This window comes from Orcinus orca, chromosome 2 (assembly GCF_937001465.1).
Source record: "Orcinus orca chromosome 2, mOrcOrc1.1, whole genome shotgun sequence".
Taxonomy (NCBI): domain Eukaryota; kingdom Metazoa; phylum Chordata; class Mammalia; order Artiodactyla; family Delphinidae; genus Orcinus; species Orcinus orca.
Window position 1 is genome coordinate 119,334,707 of NC_064560.1, and position 23,808 is coordinate 119,358,514.

A 23,808-nucleotide genomic window follows, 5' to 3' on the forward strand; every position below is an offset into this window, starting at 1 on the left:
TTTCCTAAAGGTATTTTCTCAAACACACTAAATTATTTTTTTCAAAAAATATACATATACTACAATAAACAGAATGGAAAAAGGGGATACAGGTAAGAAGGGAACCAACATCTCAGAAAATGAAACTGGGAGCCAAAAATAGGGGTTAACTGTCTATTTGTGGAATAGTCTATTCTTCCAACCCCTGGTGCCATGTTGCCACTCCTCCTCCTCTGGCCAAAAGAGAATAATGTATAGAAAAAAAAATGAGGCTTCCCTTCTTGAAACACTGAGCAGCTACAGAGAAAAGACTTCTCCAAATGAGCATCAGGAATTTCCACAGCACAGGAGGCAGCTCCAGAGTCTGACATCAACAATCCTGATCAACGACTACAGTTCCCAATCAGTTTTTCAGTGTCTTCTCTTAAATATGGACAACAAAGGACCATCATGATTTGAAGAAAGCCACCACGAGAGAGAGACCAAGAAAAACAAACCAAAAATTGCCCTGGAAGAGACAGAAATAATTAAAGGGGGAAAAAAAAAAAACAACCTTTTTTTAAAAAAATTTTTCATCCCCGTTGAAGAAGATAGCACGTTCATAAAACAAGAAAAAAAAAACATGAAAAAGGAAAACTCAAGAAGCAAAAAGAATTCCTGGAAATGAAAAAATGATGGCAGAAACAAAAATTTAGTGCCAAGCACAAAATAAAATTGAGGACATTTCCAAGAAAGTCAATCAAAAAGGAAGAGACAGAAAATGAGAAAAAAAATAAAGAAACTCAAGTGGATCTATCCAGGGGGTCTAATATCTGAATAACAAGAGTTTCAGAAAGAGAAAACAAAAGGGAAGAAATTAATAAAGAGAAATATAAAAGCTAAGAGTCTACAGATTGAAATGCCCACCTAATGTTTAGCACAATGAATTCAGGAAGACCCAGACTGACATATGCTGTGAAATTTCAGAACTCCAAGGATAAAGAAGAGAGTCCAACCACCAGGGAAGTCCCTGTTTTTCTTTAATTAACAATGATCTTTTTTTCTTTTTTTTTTTTTTAACAATGATCTTTTGATGTTCCTACTACCTCGTTCCTTGCAAAAACTCCTATATATCCTGACTCCTCCCTTACCTCTCTTCAGAGCAGTCCCTCAGAGTCATCTGAGAGGCTGTCTTCCAGGCTTAAGTCCTCAGCAAGTCTGTCAAATAAAATGTAACTCTCAAAAAAAGAAGAGGGTCCAAAAGCTCCCAGTGAAAAATAAAAGGTCATCCAAAAGGACAGGCAATGGCACTGGGTTTCTCAACAGCAGCACTATATGCTAGAAAACAATGAAGCAATGCCTTCAATATTCTTTTTTTTTTTTGCCTTCAATATTCTTAGAGAAAAATGTTTTCCACCTAGAATTTTATATTTACCCAAACTATCAATCAAATGTGGCAGCAGAATAAACATTTTTAGAATTCAAGGGTTCAGAAAAATCACTCTTATGCACCCTTTGTTAGGAAGTTATTTGTGGACTTACTATGGCAGATTGAGGGAATAAACAATGAAAGAGAAGGCCATGGAATCCAGGAAATAGTGGAGTAGCCAAGGATAGGCACGCAAACAGCCCAAACTGCAGTAGAAGGATACAAGCTTTTAGGAGGGAAAGTATAGAAAAGAGGACTCATTAGAATACTTGATTTTTAAAAGTATATTTAAAAAAGAGAAAAAGAAAAGAAAAAAGCAGCAGCCGCATATGATAACGAAATACAATGCAGGAAAAAAATAAACTCCAATTAGAAGACACCTGGTAAACAGAATGGCTCCCCCGAGATCTCCACATCCTAATCCCTGGAACCTGTGACTATGTCACCTTGAAGATACAGATGTGAGTTAAGTTAGGGATCTTGAGATGGATTATCTGGGTAAGCCCAGTGTAACCACAAGGCTCCTGATAAGAGAGAGACAGCAGAAGGCATGTGACAATGGAAGCAGAAGGAGAAAGAATGGAAGATCCTACACTATTGATTTTGAAGATGGAGGATGAGGTCATGACTCGAGGTACACAGGTGGTATCTGGAAGCTAGTAAATGCAAGGAAACAGATTCTCCCCTGAAGTGTCCGGGAGGAATGCAACCCTGCCAATACCTTCATTTTAGGACTTCTGATCTCTAGATCTGTAAGAAAATAAATGTGTATTATTTAAACCACTAAGTTTGTGGTAATTTATTACAGCAGCCATAGGAAACCAATGTGGGGCACCACAGGAGAGAGAGACCACCTAAGGGCCAAGATGACAAGTGAAGCACCCCAAGAAACAGTTAGCAAAACCCAGACATGTGAGGCAACCGTCTTGGATGTTCCAGCCCAACCCAGCCCAGGTATCAGTTGAATGAAGCTGCATAAATGACGCCAGTTGATACAATATGGGGGCAGGACAACTACCCAGTTAATCCAAAGAATGTAATAATAATATCTGAGAGTAACAGGCACAGATTTACCCTCCTACCTGAAACAACTATAAAACTGGACAACCCACGTGAACCAGTGATTTTCAGACACTGGACATCAAGGAGCACAGGACACAATGCTCCCTCAAACAGGGGAAGCAAATGTTTTCCTATAATTGTCCCAGCTTACAGTCTGGAGTGGAGGATCCCAGATGCCGCCTGGGTACAGATTACAGGCATAAAATGGGAATGATGGGTGACAGCTCTCTAGAAAACTACCTGAAGAGATCCATATTTGGGAATGCCCCCACCCTCCAACACCCTCTTCAACTGGAACACACTCCACAGCCTTAAGCCACCTTTAAGAAGGTTTGTTCAGGCATCAGTGCTACCTGATTCATTCCTAAATCCTTCTTTTTTATTTTTTTCTGAAGAAAAAAATCAGTATTTTACTTTTTTGACAGTTGAATAAAAGGATTTAGACATATATCAAATGGGAAAAAAGGGTTTTAATCCCTCTGTGGAATAGGAAGAGAGACATACTATACTGGAAAGACTGCAAAGACCATGAGGAGAGAAACCAAAGAATACGTGGCCTCAGTCCCATAATTTCAGAACACAGTAGCAGCTTGTCTGTTAATTTCTTTCCTCTCAGCCTGGGTGACCTCTCACAAGCTTAACAGTAACAGGGAGTCTAACACTGCTTCTGAGCAGGTGCTTTCTGCAGACAGGTGCTATTTATCAGAGAAGATTTAGACAGGATAACATTGAGGAGTGATGCGTTACTTTAACCAGATTGCAAAGCTGAAAAAGAATAGTGAACCTCACCATTAGTTAAATAAACAAAGCGACAGTAAGCACAATAAGCAGACAGGCATGATGCTTACAGAAGAGTCACCTCTTTTTGTGTACAGTGTGCCACACTGCACTTGCTGTTCAAATATATGTTTTAATAAATGTCCTTTAATGTGTACATGAAATAGAGTAGGCATTCAACTATTTGTTGAATGAAAATAACAATATATTATGTATAAAGAAAAATCTGATCTCATATCATCAGAAACAGATTTTGTCAACCACTACTTTTGATCTTTTGGACCAGACAGATCTTGTTGTGAAGGGCTATCCTGTGTACTGTAGGGTGTTTAGCAGTAAATCCTTCTTTCTTGACCAGTTGCTCACTATATCTATCTCACTATCACATATGATGCCTTCTTTTATATATATCCTTACATAAATCACAACATCTATGAGTTTTAAATAAATGTGAAAGATATGGGGAGAAATTAAGATATTTGCAAACAGGGACTTATACAAGACCAGGATCATTATTTAAGACCAGCAGTTGGCCTGGGCAGGAGCTTCAGACAGAGTGATAAAGTACAAATGTGGCATCGTTACCTAACAGACAAGAGAGCCTGAAGAGCTGTCACAGAGTACCACCTACAGGACACAAATGGAAAAACAGCCTTACCTTTGCTCTATCAGACCATCCAAAGGACTGCACTGTTACATCTAATCGTTTCATCAACATCCGCCGACGGCACTCATATTCACAGGAAAGGGCATCGTTGATTCTTTCCAGTTGTTCCTAAGGAATTTGGAAACAAAAATCATCACCTTTAGACTCATTATGCACAGAAAAGAAATTTCAGAATTGTGGTCAATACATCCTATTAATTCAAAAGGTAGTACTTGATGGTCATTTTCTGATCCCATGAGACTTTACAGTAAATTATTTAGATAAAGATATTTGATAGAACATATAAAATATTCGGAAGATACTAAACATACAAATTAAACTCTACAATTGGTACAGTTTACCTGATCTTCAATCAAACATGTTAATTTACGTAAAACGTCTACTTGCAAAGTAGTCTGGACCAATAAGGAAAGAAAATACCAACAACTTCCCATCTTGTTGGCGTTGAGCTACTACACTTTTCAAATTACAACTATGCTAACATATTAGGCACTATAAATACTTTTGCCCAGGTTTTTTTTTTTTAATTAATAATCTGAGTGAAGAAATGTTAGGACCTACTGTTGTAGAATATCATTCCATTTTAATTCTCCAATATAAAAAATGCATGCTACACACTGTAAAATCTAGATGTCCATCTATAAAATTAAGTCATATTCACTACTTTAATTACATAAAGCTAATAAAAAGGTGGGGGGGGTGACTTACCGCCTGTTCCAGATTTAAATCAATTTTCAGCAGTGGTTTTCCCACGTGATTTTTCTGGACATGTGAGAGAATATCTTTCACCTAAAATTAAACATAAAAGATTGTGAAAATGTGTATCCCTAATTTAAAACGACCTTATTCTTGCTTAAAACGCTTTGAATGCTAGAGAATTAATAAAATGTTAAAGAGAAATAGTTAAAATATACCTTCACATAATAGGAAAGAATATCACTACAATGCAGAGTATCTTTCTCAAAGAAGCATTAGTTACATTAATTCAAGCTATAGCACACCTTTTCCAGAGTAAGAAATAATGTACATGGACAACTAAAGAAGTAGCTACTAAAAGGTTTTATTATGAGAATCTATAATTTATATGTGAAATAAATTCAGAGTTTCTTCTTAAGATGGCACGCTCTTACATGCTGACAAATTCTCAAAAGGGATACTAAAACCTTTGCTGAGTATGTTGGTTTTACTCCCTTAAATATTCTGTACACATTCCATTGTTCAGCAAGACAACACAGGAGAGCAAGCCCTCTCAATTAGTCGCCACATACACATTTCATTACTTTTGCAAAGCCACTGATTTGAATTACTTGAAACATTTTTATTTTGGTGAACAAGATTTAGACATTCGCTTTTGCTTCAGCAATATCAGAGGTCATTCAAACAGAATGAAATATTTACAGTTGCTTAGTTATAAAGTAACTAGAGAAAATAATCAGGAAGAGTTCACATTTTGAGGAGTATGAACCTTATTTAATGTTGGGGGACCTCTTTTAAAAAGAATTAAAAATTATGAACACAAAATTAGCTTGGAAACTGGTGGTGGTAATGGGAAGTGACTGTAAATGGGCACATGGTTTCTTCTGAGAATGATGGAAATGTTCTAAAATTAGATTTTGATGATGTTGTACTCTGTAAATATACTAAAATTCATTGAATTGTACACTTTAAATGGGCGAATTTTATAGCACTTAAATTAAATCTTGAGAAAGCTATTTTTGAAAAATGAGCTTAGAAAGAACTTGTGCAAATTAGGGGGTCCCAAAGCTTAAGCTTTACATCACAGTAAATCTACCACTACAACAGTGATTACTGACACTGCTCTTACACATTGAAAAGAATTATTATTTTCTTAAAACATACCATTTCTGTAGATTCCTCACTATTGTAAGTACCTTCGATTTTGATATTTCATATACTACTAAAAGTTTTAGTCATAACCCCTTACTCAAGAGGGACTCTGAATGCATGCTTAAGTTTCTCACATATAATCACATTCCCTGTATTTCAACATTAGATAACAGTTTTAATAACTTTGAGAATTACTTGTGATAAAGAGGGAGTTAAGAGCAGACTCTGAGGTTGACCACCTGGGTTTGAAACTCCAGTCTACCACTACTACTACTTAGAAACTTGCTTGTCTAATTTATTAAATCTTTCAGTACCTCAATTTTCTCAAATGGCTGTTGTAAATAATAATATTACTACTTCATTATAGGTGATGTAAGAATGCAATGAGTTATTACATATAAACATTTAGCACAGTAAATGCTGTATGTGTGCTGTTAATATTACTATAATTACTTTAGATTTACATTTGAACAGCTTCGAGCTAAAAGATAATGATAAATTTCCTCCCCAATGGTGAGAAGTGTCTTCTGGACACATCGTACATAGAAGAAAATATGGAAATTTTTGCTTTTGATAGGAACTGAATGGAGAAGTAAGTCATTATAGGTAAATATTTAGCCATGATGGCCATAGTAACTACTACCTTATAATTAGCCTGCCAGCACTTGAACACAGGCATTACAGCCTGCTTTAAGCAGGGAAAAGAGGTTTGGGGGTATTTTTAAATTCTAACTGAAACTCATAAAAGGAAAAAACCTCTCTGGGATCAATATGTGTAAGCACTGGGAGATTAGGAAGAGTCTAGAAATCTGTCTCAATTTGAAATAGCCCCAGATATTTTAGCCAACCCCAGATCATTCTTAATCCAGAGAAACAAATTCTGAAGAGCAACTTATTAACTCTACACTCTAACCAGTGTTTCTGAGCTGGGATTCATAGGCTTATTCTTTGGTTTACAAGTTCTAGGGGGAAAAAAAAAGTTTTTATACTGTGTTTTCATCTTAATGATACTAAAATTCTCTGACATTCAGTAAGACAAATCTTTTTATTTTTCAGTTCATAAATTATCAATGCAAAGAGTACTTTATTCAAGAATTTAGTTTAAAACAGCATGTCTAAAAACAGAGTTTTAGTACCTATTCTTGAGGGTGAGAATTTTCTTTTCCTTAAAAATGAATCTTCTATTATTCCCCTAGAGGACTCCTACAAAACCTAGGAATTAAGCCAGAATTTAGTCTGTGAGAGTATCATTCTCTCTAATCGATGGCTTGACTGGGAACAAGGATAGTTTAATAACTGGGAAAAAAAAAGCTAGAAGTACACAGGTTTTAGTTGTTTTTAACTACTCCATCAGGGTACTCATTCATTTATTCACTATACAACAAACATTTACTAAACACTTATCCACCAGAAATTGTGCATTTCTTTGCTCACTGCCAAAGACAACCACACTGCAATTCTATTAACAACATCCATTAAAAAGAAATTTAGTTTGCCTTTGACTTCATAGGATAACTATACTTCTTTCATTATACCGTAATACAACCTTGTTTAGAAAAGGGACCCTTAAATTTGCAAAAGGATTTCTATCAGGGCAAACCTTCACAAAGCCTAGCACTCACTCATTAAGATCTGATTCCCGAATATTACTTATAGTCAAATTAGGTCACATGCATATTAACTCCAAATCCAAAATTTAGTTTACACGAAGATAAATGTTTCTTTAAATAGAATGTATATCTTGTACTTAAAGGAAATACAGTTGACCCTTGAACAACATGGGTTTGAACTGTGCTGGTCCACTTATATGTGAATTTTTTTCACTAAATAAAATTACAGTACTATCTGATCCACAGGTGGTTGAATTCACAAATGCGAACTGCAGATACAGGGGGACAACAGTGAAGTTGTATGTTAATTATCGACTCTGCAGAGGGTTAGCACCCCTAAGTCCCACATTGTTCAAGGGTCAACTGTATTTTCATTTTTAATTCAACATTTACATATCAGCATTTAACTGAATTTGGGGGAAATGAAAAATAAAACAAATACAATACCTTTGATTCCACTTGGTTCAGCATAAGTGGAATGTCAGAAGTTGTTGACTTGGGAATACCAAGGGTATCGCAGATAGCTTGAACTTCCTGAAAAATTTCACTATTTTTATCTAATTGAGAACTTTTACGTTTCTTGTTCTGTAATATCTGTAAAGCTTGAAGCTCTGTACTTAAAAATACTATAATAAGAAAAGGGAAAAACAAATAATGTTAAAATGCACAAGAATGCTTTAAAGATCCCACTTCTGGGTATACATGCAAAGGGAAAATCAGGATCTCAAAGAGATCTTCACTACCATATGCACTACTGTACTGTTCATAACAGCCTAGATTTGGAAACAACCTAGGTGTCCTTCAACAGATGAATGGATAAAGAAAATGTGGTATATGTATACAATGGAATTATTATCCAGCTTTAAAAAAGAAGAAAATCCAGCCATTTGTGACAACATGGATGAACCTGGAGGACACTGTGCAAAGAGAAATAAGCCAGACGCAGAAAGACAAATACTAATGATATCACTTTTATGAGGAATCTAAAACAGTCAAACTCCTAAAGTAGAAAGTAGAATGGTGATTGCCAGGCCGGGGAAGGAGGAAACAAGGCGTTTAGTTAAATATAAATTTTATATTGGTTAAATATAAATTTCTGAAGAACTGGTGATCTGTTTTATTGAAGTTTTATAATCAGAGGGACCAGGACTTCCCTGGTGGCGCAGTGGTTAAGAATCTGCCTGCCAATGCAGGGGACACAGGTTCAATCCCTGGTCTGGGAAGATCCCACATGCCGCGGAGCAACTAAGCCCGTGCGCCACAACTACTGAGCCTGCGCTCTAGAGCCCGCGAGCCACAACTACTGAAGCCCATGCGCCTAGAGTCTGTCCTCCACAACAAGAGAACCCACCGCAATGAGAAGCCCGTGCAACACAACGAAGAGTAGTCCCCACTCGCCACAACTAGAGAAAGCCCGCGCGCAGTAACTAAGACCCAACGCAGCCAAAAAAAAATAAATACGTTAAAAAATCAGAGGGACCTTGGCATAGTCCTCATAAGCAAAGTTTGATACATACTGGTTATATAAGATGAATAAGTCCTAGAGATCTACTTTACAGCATAGTGCCTATAGTTAACAATACTATATTGTACACTTAAAAATTTGCTAAGACAGTAAATCTTACATTAAGTATTCTTATCACAAAAAGAAATAATAATAAAGAGGGCAGAAGGAATTTTTTTTTTTAAATAGTGCCTACTTGCAAAGAGTTTAAAGCCTAGTAGGAGAGACCCACCTGTACTTCAACAATTTTAAAATGCTTAAGAATGTGTAAGACTGATAAAATATTCTCTCTCTGATATGCACAGCTCAAGCCAGGGGAGAATGTATAGCTTTAACTGATCTATTAAGCAGATTGAGCAATTTGAAAAACTGCCTTTAAGACAGACCACCCCAGGCTGTTCACAAGTCCTTTCACTGTCAACATTTTATTTCATCCTTTCAACAGCCATATTTTAAAAAATCATTCAAAAATCTTAGATGGAAAAAACAAAACAAACAACACAAAATGGAAACAGACTCATATACACAGAGAACAAATAGGTAGTTGCCAGAAAGAAGGGGTGTGGGGGTGGGGTAGAATAGGTGAAGGGGCTTAAGAGGTACAAACCTCCAGAAAGAAAAGGAATCAGCCACGGGGGTGTAACACACAATATAAAATATGGTCAATAATACTGTAATAACCTCGTATGGGGACAGATGGTTAGATTTACCATGGTGACCATTTCATAATGTATGCAGATGTCAAATCACTATGTGGTACACCTGAAACTAACAATATTTTATGTGAACTCTATTTCAATTAAAAAAAACCTAAAAAATATCATTTTGGAAAGCAAAAAATTATCTTAAATCATTACAGTCTTTTTTAAAATTAACTTTTACAACAGTAAAGATATTGGGGTTTGTTTTTATTTGTTTAAAGTTATACACACACACAATTTAATACAACAGTTTCGACTTCAGCTGAGCAGAAAAAATATCTGAGAAATTGTTTAAAAGTACAAGTACCAGGGTCCCACCCTCAGAGATTCTGAACCAGTAGGTCTGAAGTAGGATCTAGGAATCTGTGTGGTTTTAGACCCAAGGTGACTCTCATGGGCAGGCAGGATCGAGAGCCACTAATTTAAGATTTTTTCATGTAATCTATACACGATAGTCTAAAGAATCCACAAAAAGTTAAGACCAACATGTATCAAACTTTGCACATGAGGACTATGCCAAGGTCCCTCTGATTTTTTAACTTCATTAAGCAGATCACCAGTTCTTCAAAAATTTATATTTTGTGCACAATCATGGCTGAAGTCTGTCTTTGTTCTATGGAAACATGCTGTATGTAACAGTACAAACAAGAGTTCAGTCTAGTATTTAAAATGCTAATCCTCACAGATGGGAAATAATACAGTGAAAAGTCTTCTTCCCACCACAGATCCTCAGATTCCCCCTCCCCAGAGGCAATCAGCAGTGTTAGTTTCTTGGGCATATTTTTAGGCATGCGTGTGTGTGTGTGTGTGTGTATATATATTTAGTATATGTCTCTACCACCTATGCACTTTTATTTCTTTTAGAGAAACAAGAGCATACGATACATGTTCTGTATATTTTTTATTTACCAATATATCTTAGAGATCATTCCATATTTACACATTTTATCTACTCATTCTAATGGCTATAGAATGGTATCACTGCAAAGATGTACCATTTCTATTTAACTACTACAAACAATGCCATAATGAACATTCTTTTCATATATTTTTGTACAGTTAGTATGAACTCCTAGTCATTGAACTGCCAAGTCAAAAGACAGGTGAATTTTAATTGTGTTATTGAAAATTTGCCTTTCCAAAAGATTGTACCAATTACTCTCCCACCACACTCCAACGCCTGTAGTATATGAGAAGGCTTACTCCCCCCAAACTTGTATTATGACTTTTTTTTTTTCTGGTATTTGCTAGTCTGGTAAGTGAAAAATGGTATCCTTTTTTTTTTTTTTTTGTAACTCTTTAACTCTGGGGTATAACTGTGCATCTTTTCATGTTTAGAAGCAATTTTTTTTTAACTTTTTTCTGTAGAATGCCTTTTCATGCCTTATGTACTTTACATATTTTTCCAGTGAGTTTTTTTATTTATATTTATTTTTATTTTTTTGGCTGTGTTGGGTCTCCGTTTCTGTGCAAGGGCTTTCTCTAGTTGTGGCAAGCGGGGGCCACTGTTCATCGCGTTGCGCGGGCCTCTCACTGTTGTGGCCTCTCTTTTTGCGGAGCACAGGCTCCAGACGCGCAGGCTCAGTAGTCCAGTGAGTTTTTATCTCTATAAAAGCTCTCCACATAGTAAGGAATGTGGCCCTTTTCATTTTACACACGTTGCAAACAATTCTAAAAGAACATGAAGAAGCTTATTATATCAGTATGTTTTAAAGGTAGTCAAACTAAAGATAAAGCCGAAATAGATGCTAGTAAGATTGTGAATTGGTATAACCTTTCTGGAGCAAATTATGGCAATATATCTAGACCAGAGAATTTTTTTAAATGTTCATGATCTTTGTCTAAGTAACCAAAAATATGAACAAAAAAATTAATTTAAAATAGAAAAATTGGGACTTCCCTGGTGGCGCAGTGGTTAAGAATCTGCCTGCCAATGCAGGGGACACAGGTTCAAGCCCTGGTCCAGGAAGATTCGACATGCAGTGGAGCAACTAAGCCCATGCGCCACAACTACTGAGCCTGCGCTCTAGAGCCCGCAAGCCACAACTACTGAGCCCACATGCCTAGAGCCCATGCTCTGCAACAACAGAAGCCACCACAATAAGAAGCCCACGCACCGCAACGAAGAGTAGCCCCCGCTCACCGCAACTAGAGAAAGCCTACACGCAACAAAGACCCAACATAGCCATAAACAGATAGATAGATAGATAGATAAATTAGAAAAATCCAAATACCCCCAAATTTGAAATCTTAAGTAAAAATGCCCATAACATAGAATGTTATGTAGCCAATTTAAATCATTTTTTCAAAAAATACTAAGTGATGGGAAAATGCTCACAATACATTAAATGAAGAAGAGGAAGAGCAGGAACTACATCTGTAACAGATCTAAATCTTATTTAAATATGTGTGTACAAAGGAAAAAGAGAAGGAAAAGGAAATACACTGAAAAGTTATTCATGATCCTCTCTGGGGAGTGAAATTATAAATTATTTTCTTCTTTTCATATTTATCTACTTTGTAAGATTTCTATGATGAGCATGTATTTTCTCAACATGTAACATAAAATTTACCATTCTATTTTTAAGTGTACAGTGGCATTAAGTGCATTCACACGGTTGTATAACCATCACCACCATCCATCCATCCATCTCCAGAATATTTTCATCTTCCTCAACTGAAACTTTGTACTCATTTAACAATTCCCCATTTCACCACACCTCCTGAGCATGTATGTTTATAATCAGAAAAAACTATACCAACCTCTCTTATATCTCCTCTTTACTTTTATTTGGACCAGAAACTTATATTACCGTTATTGCTGAGCTTCTTAGAAGCAAAGGCAAAAAGGGAAACATGATGATTTACACAGTTCTCACTGACTAACATAAAGAATTACAGATTACCTATATCTAAAGTTAAGGATAAGGTAATCTAAGGATTACCTATATCTATATGCAAGTTCCTCATGGCCAGTGCTTCTTACCTTCCTTTGTGTCCCAATACACCTAAGGGTTACTGTGACCTCCCATTAGTAACAATGGTTCATTAAATCAGTGACTTACACTGAATGGGAGGAAGACAAGGAAATAGTGTAAGAAATGGGGGAAGGGCACATAATTTTTATCCTCCCCAAAACAAACAAGATAATTCAAATGTCAACACTTCCAACACCACCAGTAGTTAAACACATAAACATGATTTCTGCTCTAATGAAACTAACATTTTAACACTAGAACATAGAGGAATATATCACATGCATCTTTTTATAAATGGTACAACCTAAAATAGAAATCTTCAATAATAGATGTTAGAAAAATTCTTTCAAATAGTCACCGCTTGTAGAACTTCCAAAATAGCATGAAATTAAACTAACTGAATTTAAAAAAATTTTAAGGGAGCCAATATAAATAAATGGATGTTATTCATAGTAATTGTTTAGATATAGGTAATCTGTACTCCAAATTCACCCCTGATGAAAATAGGCCACACTCACTAAAATTCAAGTGGCACAAGGGCACAATTTTTTTTTTAAACTGATACATCCCTAATGCTTAGAGCAGTTTCTGGTACAGTAGAAAGGGATCAATGAATATTTTTGAACCATCATTCAGTGCCTATCATCTGCTTAGCAGCATTATCATCTGCTTAGCAGCCTAGTTTCAGAGAGTTTTAAGATTAAATAGCAGTTTGGAGATCACCACTTTAGCCAATTAGTCATAAATGTAAAGAGATGAATTAGGTGAAGGAAAAATTACTGAAGTACCATACAAGTCACAAACACTGGGCATTCTATATTGGCCAAATAAATCATAAGTGTTAGAAATCTTAAAGAGTACTTTAGTAGAATTTATACTACATTTATATAAAAATCTCTGAGTTAGTTTCATATTTTAAGCCAAATATTAAAAACTTTCTAATACACAAAATATCTAATGATTCATTAATTAAAGTTCATAAATCTTGACTTGAAAATAACACAAACCAGATTAAACACATGCATTTAAATTGTTCAAAGAAACATAACTTACATAGAAGTTTCAAACAGTCATCCTTCTTTTTTAAACGGTCTTTAATATCTCCTGATACGAGTACAGAATATGGACATGCCATTTCTTTTAAAAAGCCACTTATCTCAAGCTGGAAGCTTTCTAGATCATCTTTCCCTTTAAACAAGAAAAGGTATAAAACATTTACTAAATATTTACCATGTAATCTGATACTATCAAATCTACCACTAGTTGATTTTAATTTTATATTCAATTCCAAATTTTCACTTTGACATTAAATCCTTAAATGTGTGACCCCAAAAGCTTAGGTCAAAGTAACCAAAACATATTTCTACATATGGAAAGCAACACTTAAATTCAAGAACATAAGTATCTAATCATGAAATTATAAATATTTTTATATTTAAATCTCTGATATCTTCCAATGGGCTTTCCATAAAAGCAGATAAAATGGAAATATTTTATGTTAGTAACTGAAATATTAAAAGCATTATTATGGCTATAATTATTAATTGGCTTCAGAGCAAATGATCCATTTCTATTGTATTTCTATGGATTTGGATAATAAATGCTATCATCAAATTAAGCCTCAGCGCTTATCTTTCTTTCATCATCTAATTATATGGGAACTTGTGTCATAAGTTCTGAATTCAGCTTATTTTACTTAGCTTCAAGTGAATTCTATTAGATTTGGCAAGGAAAAAAACAATTTAAAAGTAAGGACAGCATCAGAAGGGAAGGCTACTGGTCTCCTAGCAAATGCCCCCACAAATTTTATTTTTCATTTTATTACATGTCTGAAATTCTACCAATCAAAGACCCACAAGAACTCCAGTTACCAATACAGTAGTGAATTAAATAAACCTTGTGAGCTAGTACAGGAGTTTTTTTATAAACGTATTCCTATGTGAATCCATGTCCTGAGTTATAGGTTTGGTAATACAACTTAAATTAGGGATTAAATATATGCATACTTTAGGGAAAAAAAACACCTTAATTCAAAATAAGCAGTATTCAAAACTTAAACTTTTTAAATAACCAAATTCAGACTCTTCTTTTTCTAAAGAACAATACTAAGTTCAAGACAGCAGATAAATAATTATTTATAATTTTATATAAATTTAAGAACCAATTTTGGATTAGTCAATATAAAATTTAATCCAAAGATATTTAAATCACATATTGAAGTTGTTTGTAGTAATGACTTTTCTTTGTACAGTGAGCACATTATAGATAAAACTGTAAATCATAACCTATCATTTCATTTTACTAGTAAACAGAAAAGTAAATAAAACAATAGCAATACCAGCTGAAGTGATACTTTCTTCCAAGTTGCACAATGATTTTATTTGAGAGCCTAACCAAACACAGAGCTCTGAAAATTCAGGTGAAGATAGTCCACCCTCTGCTGCCTTTATAAGGGCTTGCTCTTCTAACAGTGGTCCCTTATACCTAGAAAGGAAGATATAAAAGGTTAAAACAAACAAACAAACAAAACCCTAATACACCTAATACTTTTTAATCAACGTCTGCTGCCTGTCTTTGTAAATAAAATATTATTGGAACACAGCCAACAACTGTACCCATTCACAAACTCTCTCTGGCTGTTTTCCTGTATTTGTGACAGAGACAGTGTGGCCAGTAAAGCCTAAAGTTTTTACTATCTGGTCTGTTACAGAAATAGTTTGCTGATTTCTGCTCTGTATAATTAACATTTGACTTTGTTTTAAAATTTTTTAGTAAAATTATCAACCAATTTTAAGATAAATATTACATATAACAAAGTCAAATAGAATAGAGTCTAATAACTATAACTTTTCTTATTCTTACAAGAATAAGAAAAAGGTAATATAGTGAAAAAAGAACAGATGCAAATTTAAATTAAAAAAATTAAAACTGAGGACATGAGATTTTCACCTTAACCATTTCTTTTATAATTTTATACTTTTAAACCCTGCTACAAAGTGTATTTGAGTAGAACCTTAAATTTTCAAACCATTTTTATATATTACCTTAATTGAATTTGATACCAGTTTTCTACTTTTACTGTTCTTTCTGTAACTGAGCCTTTTTTTCCCCCACATTATTAAACTTGTAAGTTTTAGCACAGTTGATGGGTTTTAATCCATTGCATTTACTTTTCTTTTGATACTCAAATTGTCCTATCTCTGATTTGTGGGAGCACATTCATGTTACTCAATGAGTCCTTTGATTTGTCCCCATTATTCTTTGAATATTTTCCTTGCTTTCTATGACAATATGTTCCTCCCCTATACCTGTAATCAATCCTCCCCTATACCTATACCATTTCTCCAAGATGCCCTGATTCTCTTCAATGGTATTTAGAATACACAATCTGGTCGTAAAGGTTAATCACTGTATCTGTACCTTTTTAAAAGAAATTGTATCAGGAGTTCACACTGCTATTTCCAGTTCAAATTTAGAATTATAGGGTTTTTACCTATTTTGTTTTACATTTTTATCTATTTTTCTCTTACAATGAAAATTCTGTTTTTTATGACATTTACAGAATCCTAGTAAATATAAAAATAACATAAATTACATAGTTTCAGAATAGAAAAAACAGCATTATTACTAAAAATAAAATTAATGAAAACAATTTATATTTTTATCATTAGGATAGATTCCAGTAAGGATGTATAGAAAAACAATTCCTTTCCATGTGATCAAACCTCCTACTCAATACACTGATAGGTATTTTTTTCATTTTGCTTTTAATTTTTAGGGATTTGTCTTTTTTTGTTTTGATTTCATTTTAATTTTGCTTTACAATTATGTAAAACATTTATACGGTTTCAAAGTCTAAAACAAAACAAGGTACATTCAGATAATTCTAGCTTGCAATCTTAATACTGTTCCATCTAGTACTCTGTTTCCTCCCTTCCTCATAGGAAACCGTATTTATTAGTTTGGGGTTGTCAAACCATAATGTTTTAAAATATAAACATATATATACACAAAATATATATATATATATATATAAATGTATCTTTTTTAGATAAAAGGCAGCCTACTATCTACTGTTCTATTCCTTTTTTTAAACATACACATGCACAGACATATTTATATATACTAGAGATCTGTAGAGATACTATTCAAACATTTTTATAGTTGTATACACTGTCTGGATATACCATATTTTATTTGCTATGCCCCCACTGAAGGACATTTTGGTTTTTTGTAATGCTTTGCTATTAAAAAAATTGGGCAAATTTTTGTCAGTGTATATCTGGAATAGATTTCTAGAGGTAGGATCACTGGATCAAAGGGTAAATGGCTATCCAACTTTGCTGATAATGTTAAATTTGCCTATACAGGGGTTGTACCACTAAAGTAGAAGAGTATCCATTACCCATAACTTACCAAACATTTGACTCATGTCAAACATCTGGATTTTTGACCATCTGGTATCTCAGTATAGTTTTAATTTACATTTCTCTTATGGCACGACTGTACATCTTTTGATATGTTTAAAGGCCATTTGTGTTTCTTTTTCTCTAAATTCTCTGGTCATATTTCACGAAGGGTGAGTAGTTTCAAAGCCCCATTTTGCAGATAAGAAATTAAGGCTCAACAAGGTTAGGATACCTGCCTTAAGTAGCAGGCCAGATGAATATTCCAATTCATCTACTCTTTACAGCAATGATTTGAAGTTATTATTATCCTAATTCTGTAGGAACAGAAGATAATATCAGAAGATAAATGACGACACTCTGATTTAAATCCAGATTTGACCCCAAATGTTCCATGTGAACTCAAACTTCTGTCTACACTAATAAGGAAACAAAGTAAATAACCTGGCCAGGTAATGCAGCCAGGTAAAGACAGCTGGGACTAAACCAGTCTCTGCTCCTCCAACCAAGACTGGTTCCCCTGTATTACCTTTCAACCATATCTTACAGCACCTCTCATTGAGACTTAACAGTAAATATCTTATTTCCCCCTACTTGCTTTCACTTCTGCAATAAAGCAATAATCATAAGCTCCTGAAAAAATGTAACTAATTCATATTATTGGTAAGTTATTTTTACTGAAATGCCAATTTTAAAATTCAGCAAAAATTTACTAAATCACCAAAAATACTAAATCCTGAATACACAAGCTTTAATGCCTCAGTTCCTCAAAATAGGTAAAAAGAAAAAAAAAAAGAAATGCATTTAACAAACCTGAATATCTAATAACAATCATAATCATATAGCAACTAACATTTATAAACTAATCTTAGGCCAGATGCTATGTGCTGTATGTATATTACCTTATTTAATTGTCACAATATCCTATAAGGTAGGTATTATTATCATGCTTAGTTTGTTCTATAAATTCTTATTTAATTAGGAAAGTGCTACTCTTACTCCAAAGAGTAACTCCAAAGAGTAATAACTTAGTAGTAACTGGGGACACCTCCCCTAGGCCTAGACTCCCCCAGGGCCATGCACACTTGAACCATAGTTGCTGATCTGACACTGCTCTAAGCTGGGTGAACCAAACCTTCAGTCCAGTAGGGCCATTGGCAAACCCTCACAAAGACACAGCCGGGGTCTAACTTACTTTCTGTTTTCTATTTTCATTGGCCAACAAGACCCTTTCTTTCCCCTTGTCATTTACCCACCCTACTGGCTTGCCTCTGATCCAGCTCTCCACTTCTTCCTGCTTCTCAAACTCTTCCATATGTTCCATCCATAAAAAACAACTCTCCTATTCTGTTAATGTCTTCTCAGAAAGATTTATCCCTACTGCCTCTAGCTTTGGGTATTTTACTCTTAAGTGTCTGATGGTCAAATGGTGGGGTTTTTGTCCTCCTTGCTTCCAAATACAGCATCCATATCACTGCTCTCCCATCATCTTTTTTTTTAATTGAAATATAGTTGATTTACAATGTTGTGTTAGTTTCAGATGCACAGCAAAGTGATTCAGTTATACGTACATATATATCTTTTTTTTTCAGACTCCTTTCCCTTATAGGTTATTAAAAAATACTGAGTATAGTTCCCTGAGCTACACAGTAGGTCCTTGTTTACCTATTTTATATACAGTAGCATGTATATGTTAACCCCAAACTCCTAGTTTACCCCTCCCCACCCACACCCTTTCCCCTTTGGTAACCGTAAGTTTGTTTTCTATGTCCTGTGGGTCTATTTCTGTTTTGTATATAAGTTCATTTTTGTATCATTCTTTTTTTAGATTCCACATATAAGTGATATTATATGATATTTGTCTTTCTCTGGCTTACTTCATTTAGCATGATAATCTCTAAGTCCATCCATGTTGCTGCAAATGGCATTATTTCATTCTTTTTTATGACTAATATTCCATTGTATAAATACACCACATCTTCTTTATCCATTCCTCCGTCGATGGACATTTAGGTTGCTTTCATGTCTTGGCTATTATAAATAGTGCTGCAATGAACATTGGAGTGCATGTATTTTTTCAAATTACGGTTTTCTCCAGATGTATGCCCAGGAGTGGGACTGCAGGCTCATATGGTAGTTCTACTTTTAGTTTTTTAAGGAACCTCCATACTGTTCTCCATAGTGGCTGCACCAATTTACATTCCCACCAACAGTGTAGGAGGGTTCCCTTTTCTCCACACCCTCTCCAGCATTTATTGTTTGTAGACTTTTTGAAGATGGTCATTCTGACCAGTGTGAGGTGATGGTAGTTTTGATTTGCATTTCTCTAATAATTAGAGATGTTGAGCATCTTTTCATGTGCTTTTTGGCCATCTGTATGTCTTCTTTGGAGAAATGTCTATTTAGATCTTCTGCCCATTTTTTGATCGACTCTCTCATTATCTTATAAATATCTCCCGCTCTCTCCAGGCTCAGGCCAGTCAGATATGCCACCCTCTTTCTCTCGTGGTTTTCACCTATCAATCTCTTGGACACTCTTCAACATTCCCTGTGCTCAGTTTTTCCTCTCCATTCCTATTTTTTTCAATTATACTGAGTTTCTTCGAAGTCCATATGTATACCCTTTCCAATACCCTGAGCTCTCAATTCCCTAACCTCCTCTTTTCCAACCTTTGCCACTGCACATAAGTAAGCCACACCCAGATCATGCCATCACCTGGAACTACGTCACCTCCGAAATCACTAATTTGAACATGTCACTCCCTGACCATAGCCTACTATCTATCCTTCCAGCTTGCTCTTTTGACCACACTTAATATCATCTCTACCTCAGTTCCTATGGTCCCTCCACATTCTCTGCATTTCCTAGCTTCCGGCTGTCTTCACTTTCTTCCCTGTCCAATTGAGATTCCAAAGTGTATCATTTTATTTTGTTGCTCAATAAACACCTGTTGAAGAAATGAATCCTTTATACTGTCATCTCCTTCAGCTCTAATAGCCAATCAAATCACTGAGACCAGTAATATACTTCTTTCTATATCCACTGCCACTGAGCAACCATCACTTCTTGCCTAGACTACTAACTAATTCTCCAATCTATTTTCCACCTTGCTGACAGAGGTAACTTTTCAAACTAGACATCTAATCCAGCGGTCCCCAACCTTTTTGGCACCAAGGACCAGTTTTGTGGAAGACAATTTTTCCACAGAGGGGGCGGAGGGAGGGGAGTAGGGGAGCTGGTTCAGGCGGTAATGTGAGCCATGGGGAGCAGCAGATGAAGCTTTGCTCGCTCCACACTCACCTCCTGCTGCGCAGCCTGGTTCCTAACAGGCCTCAGACCACTACTGGCCCACAGCCCCGGGGGGGTTGGGGACCCCTGATCTAATCACTCCCTTTTTTATTTAAAATTCTTCAATCATGTCGTATTGCTGTCATGACAAAGAACAAAATCCTCAACATGGCCTGAAAGGTGCTGCATGCCCTGTTCCTCGCTGATCCAATCTTCTAACACTGGTCCTTGCTCTCTGCCCTCCGGCTACGTCAGCCCCCTTCCAGTTCTCCTAATATGGCAGATCCTTTCCACTTTAAGGTCTTTCATATTTTGTCCTCACTGTAAGGACACCTTTGTCCTCCTTTCCCAGCCAACTTCACCTAGTTAACTCCTACTCACCCTTCCTATTTCAACTCAAATGTCACTTCCTCAGTAATCTGTCACTAACCCCTAAGACTACATAGGTCCTCCTGCCACATTATGTCACCCTGTTCTTTTCCTTTGAAACACTTATTTTAGTTTATAAATATTTGTGTGATCATGTCTTTTTCTCCACCAGACTGCAAGCTCCATTGGGACAGGAACCAAGTCTGTTTTGCTCACCAATGACTTCTCAGAACAGCATCCAATACAGAGCTGTGCTCAGTAAATATGTGAAATAAATTTCCCTCCACAATGGTGGTTTCTCAACCTAGGCTGTGAAGCTTTTTTAAAAATATGCATGCCTATATCGCACCCCTGAAGATCATGCTTCACACAGCTGGTGGTATATACCACACTGAAACATTTTTTTACAAGCTCCAAACATGATTTTGATGTATTACCAGGGTTGAGATACACTGTTCTACAAAATCATAGATTGTCAGAACTAAAAGAGACTTCTGAAATCTGATCCAGCCTGCTCCTTTCACAGATTAGGAAACTAAGTTATTACTACACTGTTTTCGTTTATAACGTACTACATCACTAAACTGTTCTTTCACATAGATTTTCCCTTTTAATTCCTCCCTTTAATTTCCTATTTTATCTGATAAACTGAAGTACCTTCACTGATATCCTAAGTGTTTTAATCACAACAGAAAATGCATTATTCACAATCTACATGGAGATTTTGAAACGCATGTTCAATTACAACACATATTGTAAATAAACAATTACTTTTTTCACTTTTCATTATCATTATAGGAAAATTCAAACTTCAAAATCTTGTCCTTAATTATTCCAGGAAAAATCAGTTCTAAAGTATGTTTTAAATCAGTTCTAAACTGTTTTACTTTCTATAGTGAATAATCTGAAATAATTTTCCTTGATAAAAGCCAAGATTATACCAAACTTCATTTTTCAAAACACCTATAATATAAACAAATTCAAAGAATGAAAGAAAAAAAAAAGCACTGACTTTCCATTTTTCAAAAACTATTTATAGAATCCCACTAGTCTTATCTGGAATACTTGGGAGCTCAAACCGTTTGGGTCCGAAACACTTTAATTATTTTAACTTTTTGTGTTGGTTACTTCCTTAACCAAGTTACGTGAAAATTTCCACGGGATTTCACAGAAGTAAAAATGCCCCCTAAATAATCACTGGCTCTGTTCTTTCACTTGACAAATATTTATTCAGGATCTAGTAAGTGCAAGGCTCTGTAACAATGAGTCACTGCAAAGAAGGTACTATCAGGGTCCCAAAGAAGCAATTGATAGAGGAGCAAGTGCAGTTTTAAGAAAAATAAAGGGGGGGCGAGAGGGTGGTTCAAGCTTCACGATAGTACTGCAAAGGCACAGCCTATCCTATCCAAGAAACTCCAGATGTGGCAGGGCACACAATTTTACAGATGGCTCCAATGTCTTTAATTAATGTGTATTTTTTTGACTTGCAACTATCTGGCCCTATGCTTACCTCTGTGCACTCTCTGCTTTGAACTTTTCTTCATTTACTTACCCATTCATCCAACCACTATTTATTGTAGCAGATCTGGTTGTAGGATGTTTTGGGGAACAAGACAGATAAGGTACCTGTTCTCCTGGAGCTGACTTTTGTGTATTAGCGGGTGGAGGGTGGGGAGGGTGGATGTTCAAGAGACAATAAATAAATGTTCAGGACAAGATAATTTGGGATTGGGACCCCAGGGCTGTGAAGAAAAACAGGATGAGGCTGAAGGAGAGACTATTTTGCATGTATTGATACCCATGCCTGCAAGTATTAACATCATTCCAGGAGCTCTCATAGCACTTAACCATCCTGAATTGCAAACACCAGTGGACTCTTTATAGTCCCCGACTAGGTAACCTACTAGTAATCTGAAAACTGTCTTCCTCCTCGGCCTAGCACACAAATACAGATTAACACCAAATTAATATGTTGTTAATGAATGGAAGAAACGGTGAAATGAATGGACTTGCACTGAACTAAAACCCCTTTCTCGGGTCAAGGAAGCAGGAGATTCGCTCCCGCGCCCTAATTAATCCACAGGTTGTACAAGGTAGGAGACAACAGTCAACAGCTGCGCTCCGGCTTCCAGCGCCTCTCCCCCGGAGCGTCAACAATAATACCACCCGCGGGGCAGCAACTAATTCCCCAAAGGAGTGCTGCCAGCCGGGCCCCTCCGCGCCTTCGCCGCGGGTCCCGGCTGCGGAGTTCCGAGGCAAGTAGTTCGGAAGAGGGGGACAAGCGCCCCAGCTCTCCGGGCCTGCTCCACCCCCCAAGCGGATTTCTCTCCCGCCTCTCTCTTAACTCTGTCCGCGCCGGAGACAGCGAGGCAGGGACGGAGGCCTGCACCGAGCGGCAAGAGCTCAAGAGCTCAGCGAAGGCCCACGGGGAGCAGACTGAGGCAGCCATCGGAGGTACAGCTTACGTTTTCGGGGGAAAGGCGGCCCCAGGACTACTCACCCCAGTGCCTCTAGAGTGTCAAGCACGTCCCCCTCCATCGTAGCTTCGGGACCCGGTTCCGGCCCTCTCATGGTCCTTCGGCCCAAAGCTGTTCCGCGCTCTAAGGAGCCCGCCGGAAACTGGCGTCGCGGCGCCAAGGTTCCGGCCGGCTCTCAACCTGGACTGCCTAGGCGTGCCTCTGGCACTGGGGGACAAAACGTTCCCGGCCCGGAGGTAATTGGCTCTCCTGCCTAAAACCAACTTATGTAACAATGCTAACTTTTAAAAATAATAATAACAATAAATAGTAGAAATAAAAAGACTTCTTTGAGTTGTCTTAGCAAACATCGTGATTCTACCAAGTTCTCAACCAATCAGATTCCGGCTTTCCCTTTTTACAACAAAAATCCCTAAATGAAATATTAATTATCTTGAGCTAAAGTTGTACATAATATCATGTACCTAAACAAATAATTTTTAAATGAATATACACAACAAAGCTCCAACTTTAAAGAAAAAATAGAGAAGGAAATTTATAACAAAATATTGTTTCATTATGAAATGTAGAAGATCAATGAAGTGATCAGATGCTTGCATCTATCTATAGAATCCTCTTCAACACACATACAGGCTATGTGTTGCACTGCTGACAAAATATAGGCGAGTTGTATAAAAAACAAAAATTCCATGGGCAGAATAGGGTAGCTGATGTGCTTTCCCCAAATTGTGAC

General features: G+C 36.2%; 1 protein-coding gene across 1 annotated transcript in view; it reads right to left on the reverse strand.

Moving 5' to 3' along the window:
- FAM98B (family with sequence similarity 98 member B) overlaps positions 1–23,253 on the reverse strand; it is a 34,037-nt gene extending 10,784 nt beyond the window's left edge. Inside the window, exons 1-6 of the mRNA XM_004274016.3 lie at positions 23,099–23,253; positions 14,873–15,018; positions 13,588–13,722; positions 7,799–7,977; positions 4,602–4,682; positions 3,885–4,001 (exon numbers count right to left, since the gene is read on the reverse strand). Of these exons, the coding sequence (XP_004274064.1) occupies positions 3,885–4,001; positions 4,602–4,682; positions 7,799–7,977; positions 13,588–13,722; positions 14,873–15,018; positions 23,099–23,169 (729 nt within the window). The 5' untranslated portion in view covers positions 23,170–23,253. The remainder of the gene's footprint in view (positions 1–3,884; positions 4,002–4,601; positions 4,683–7,798; positions 7,978–13,587; positions 13,723–14,872; positions 15,019–23,098) is intronic.
- Between the last annotated feature and the right edge of the window lie 555 nt (positions 23,254–23,808).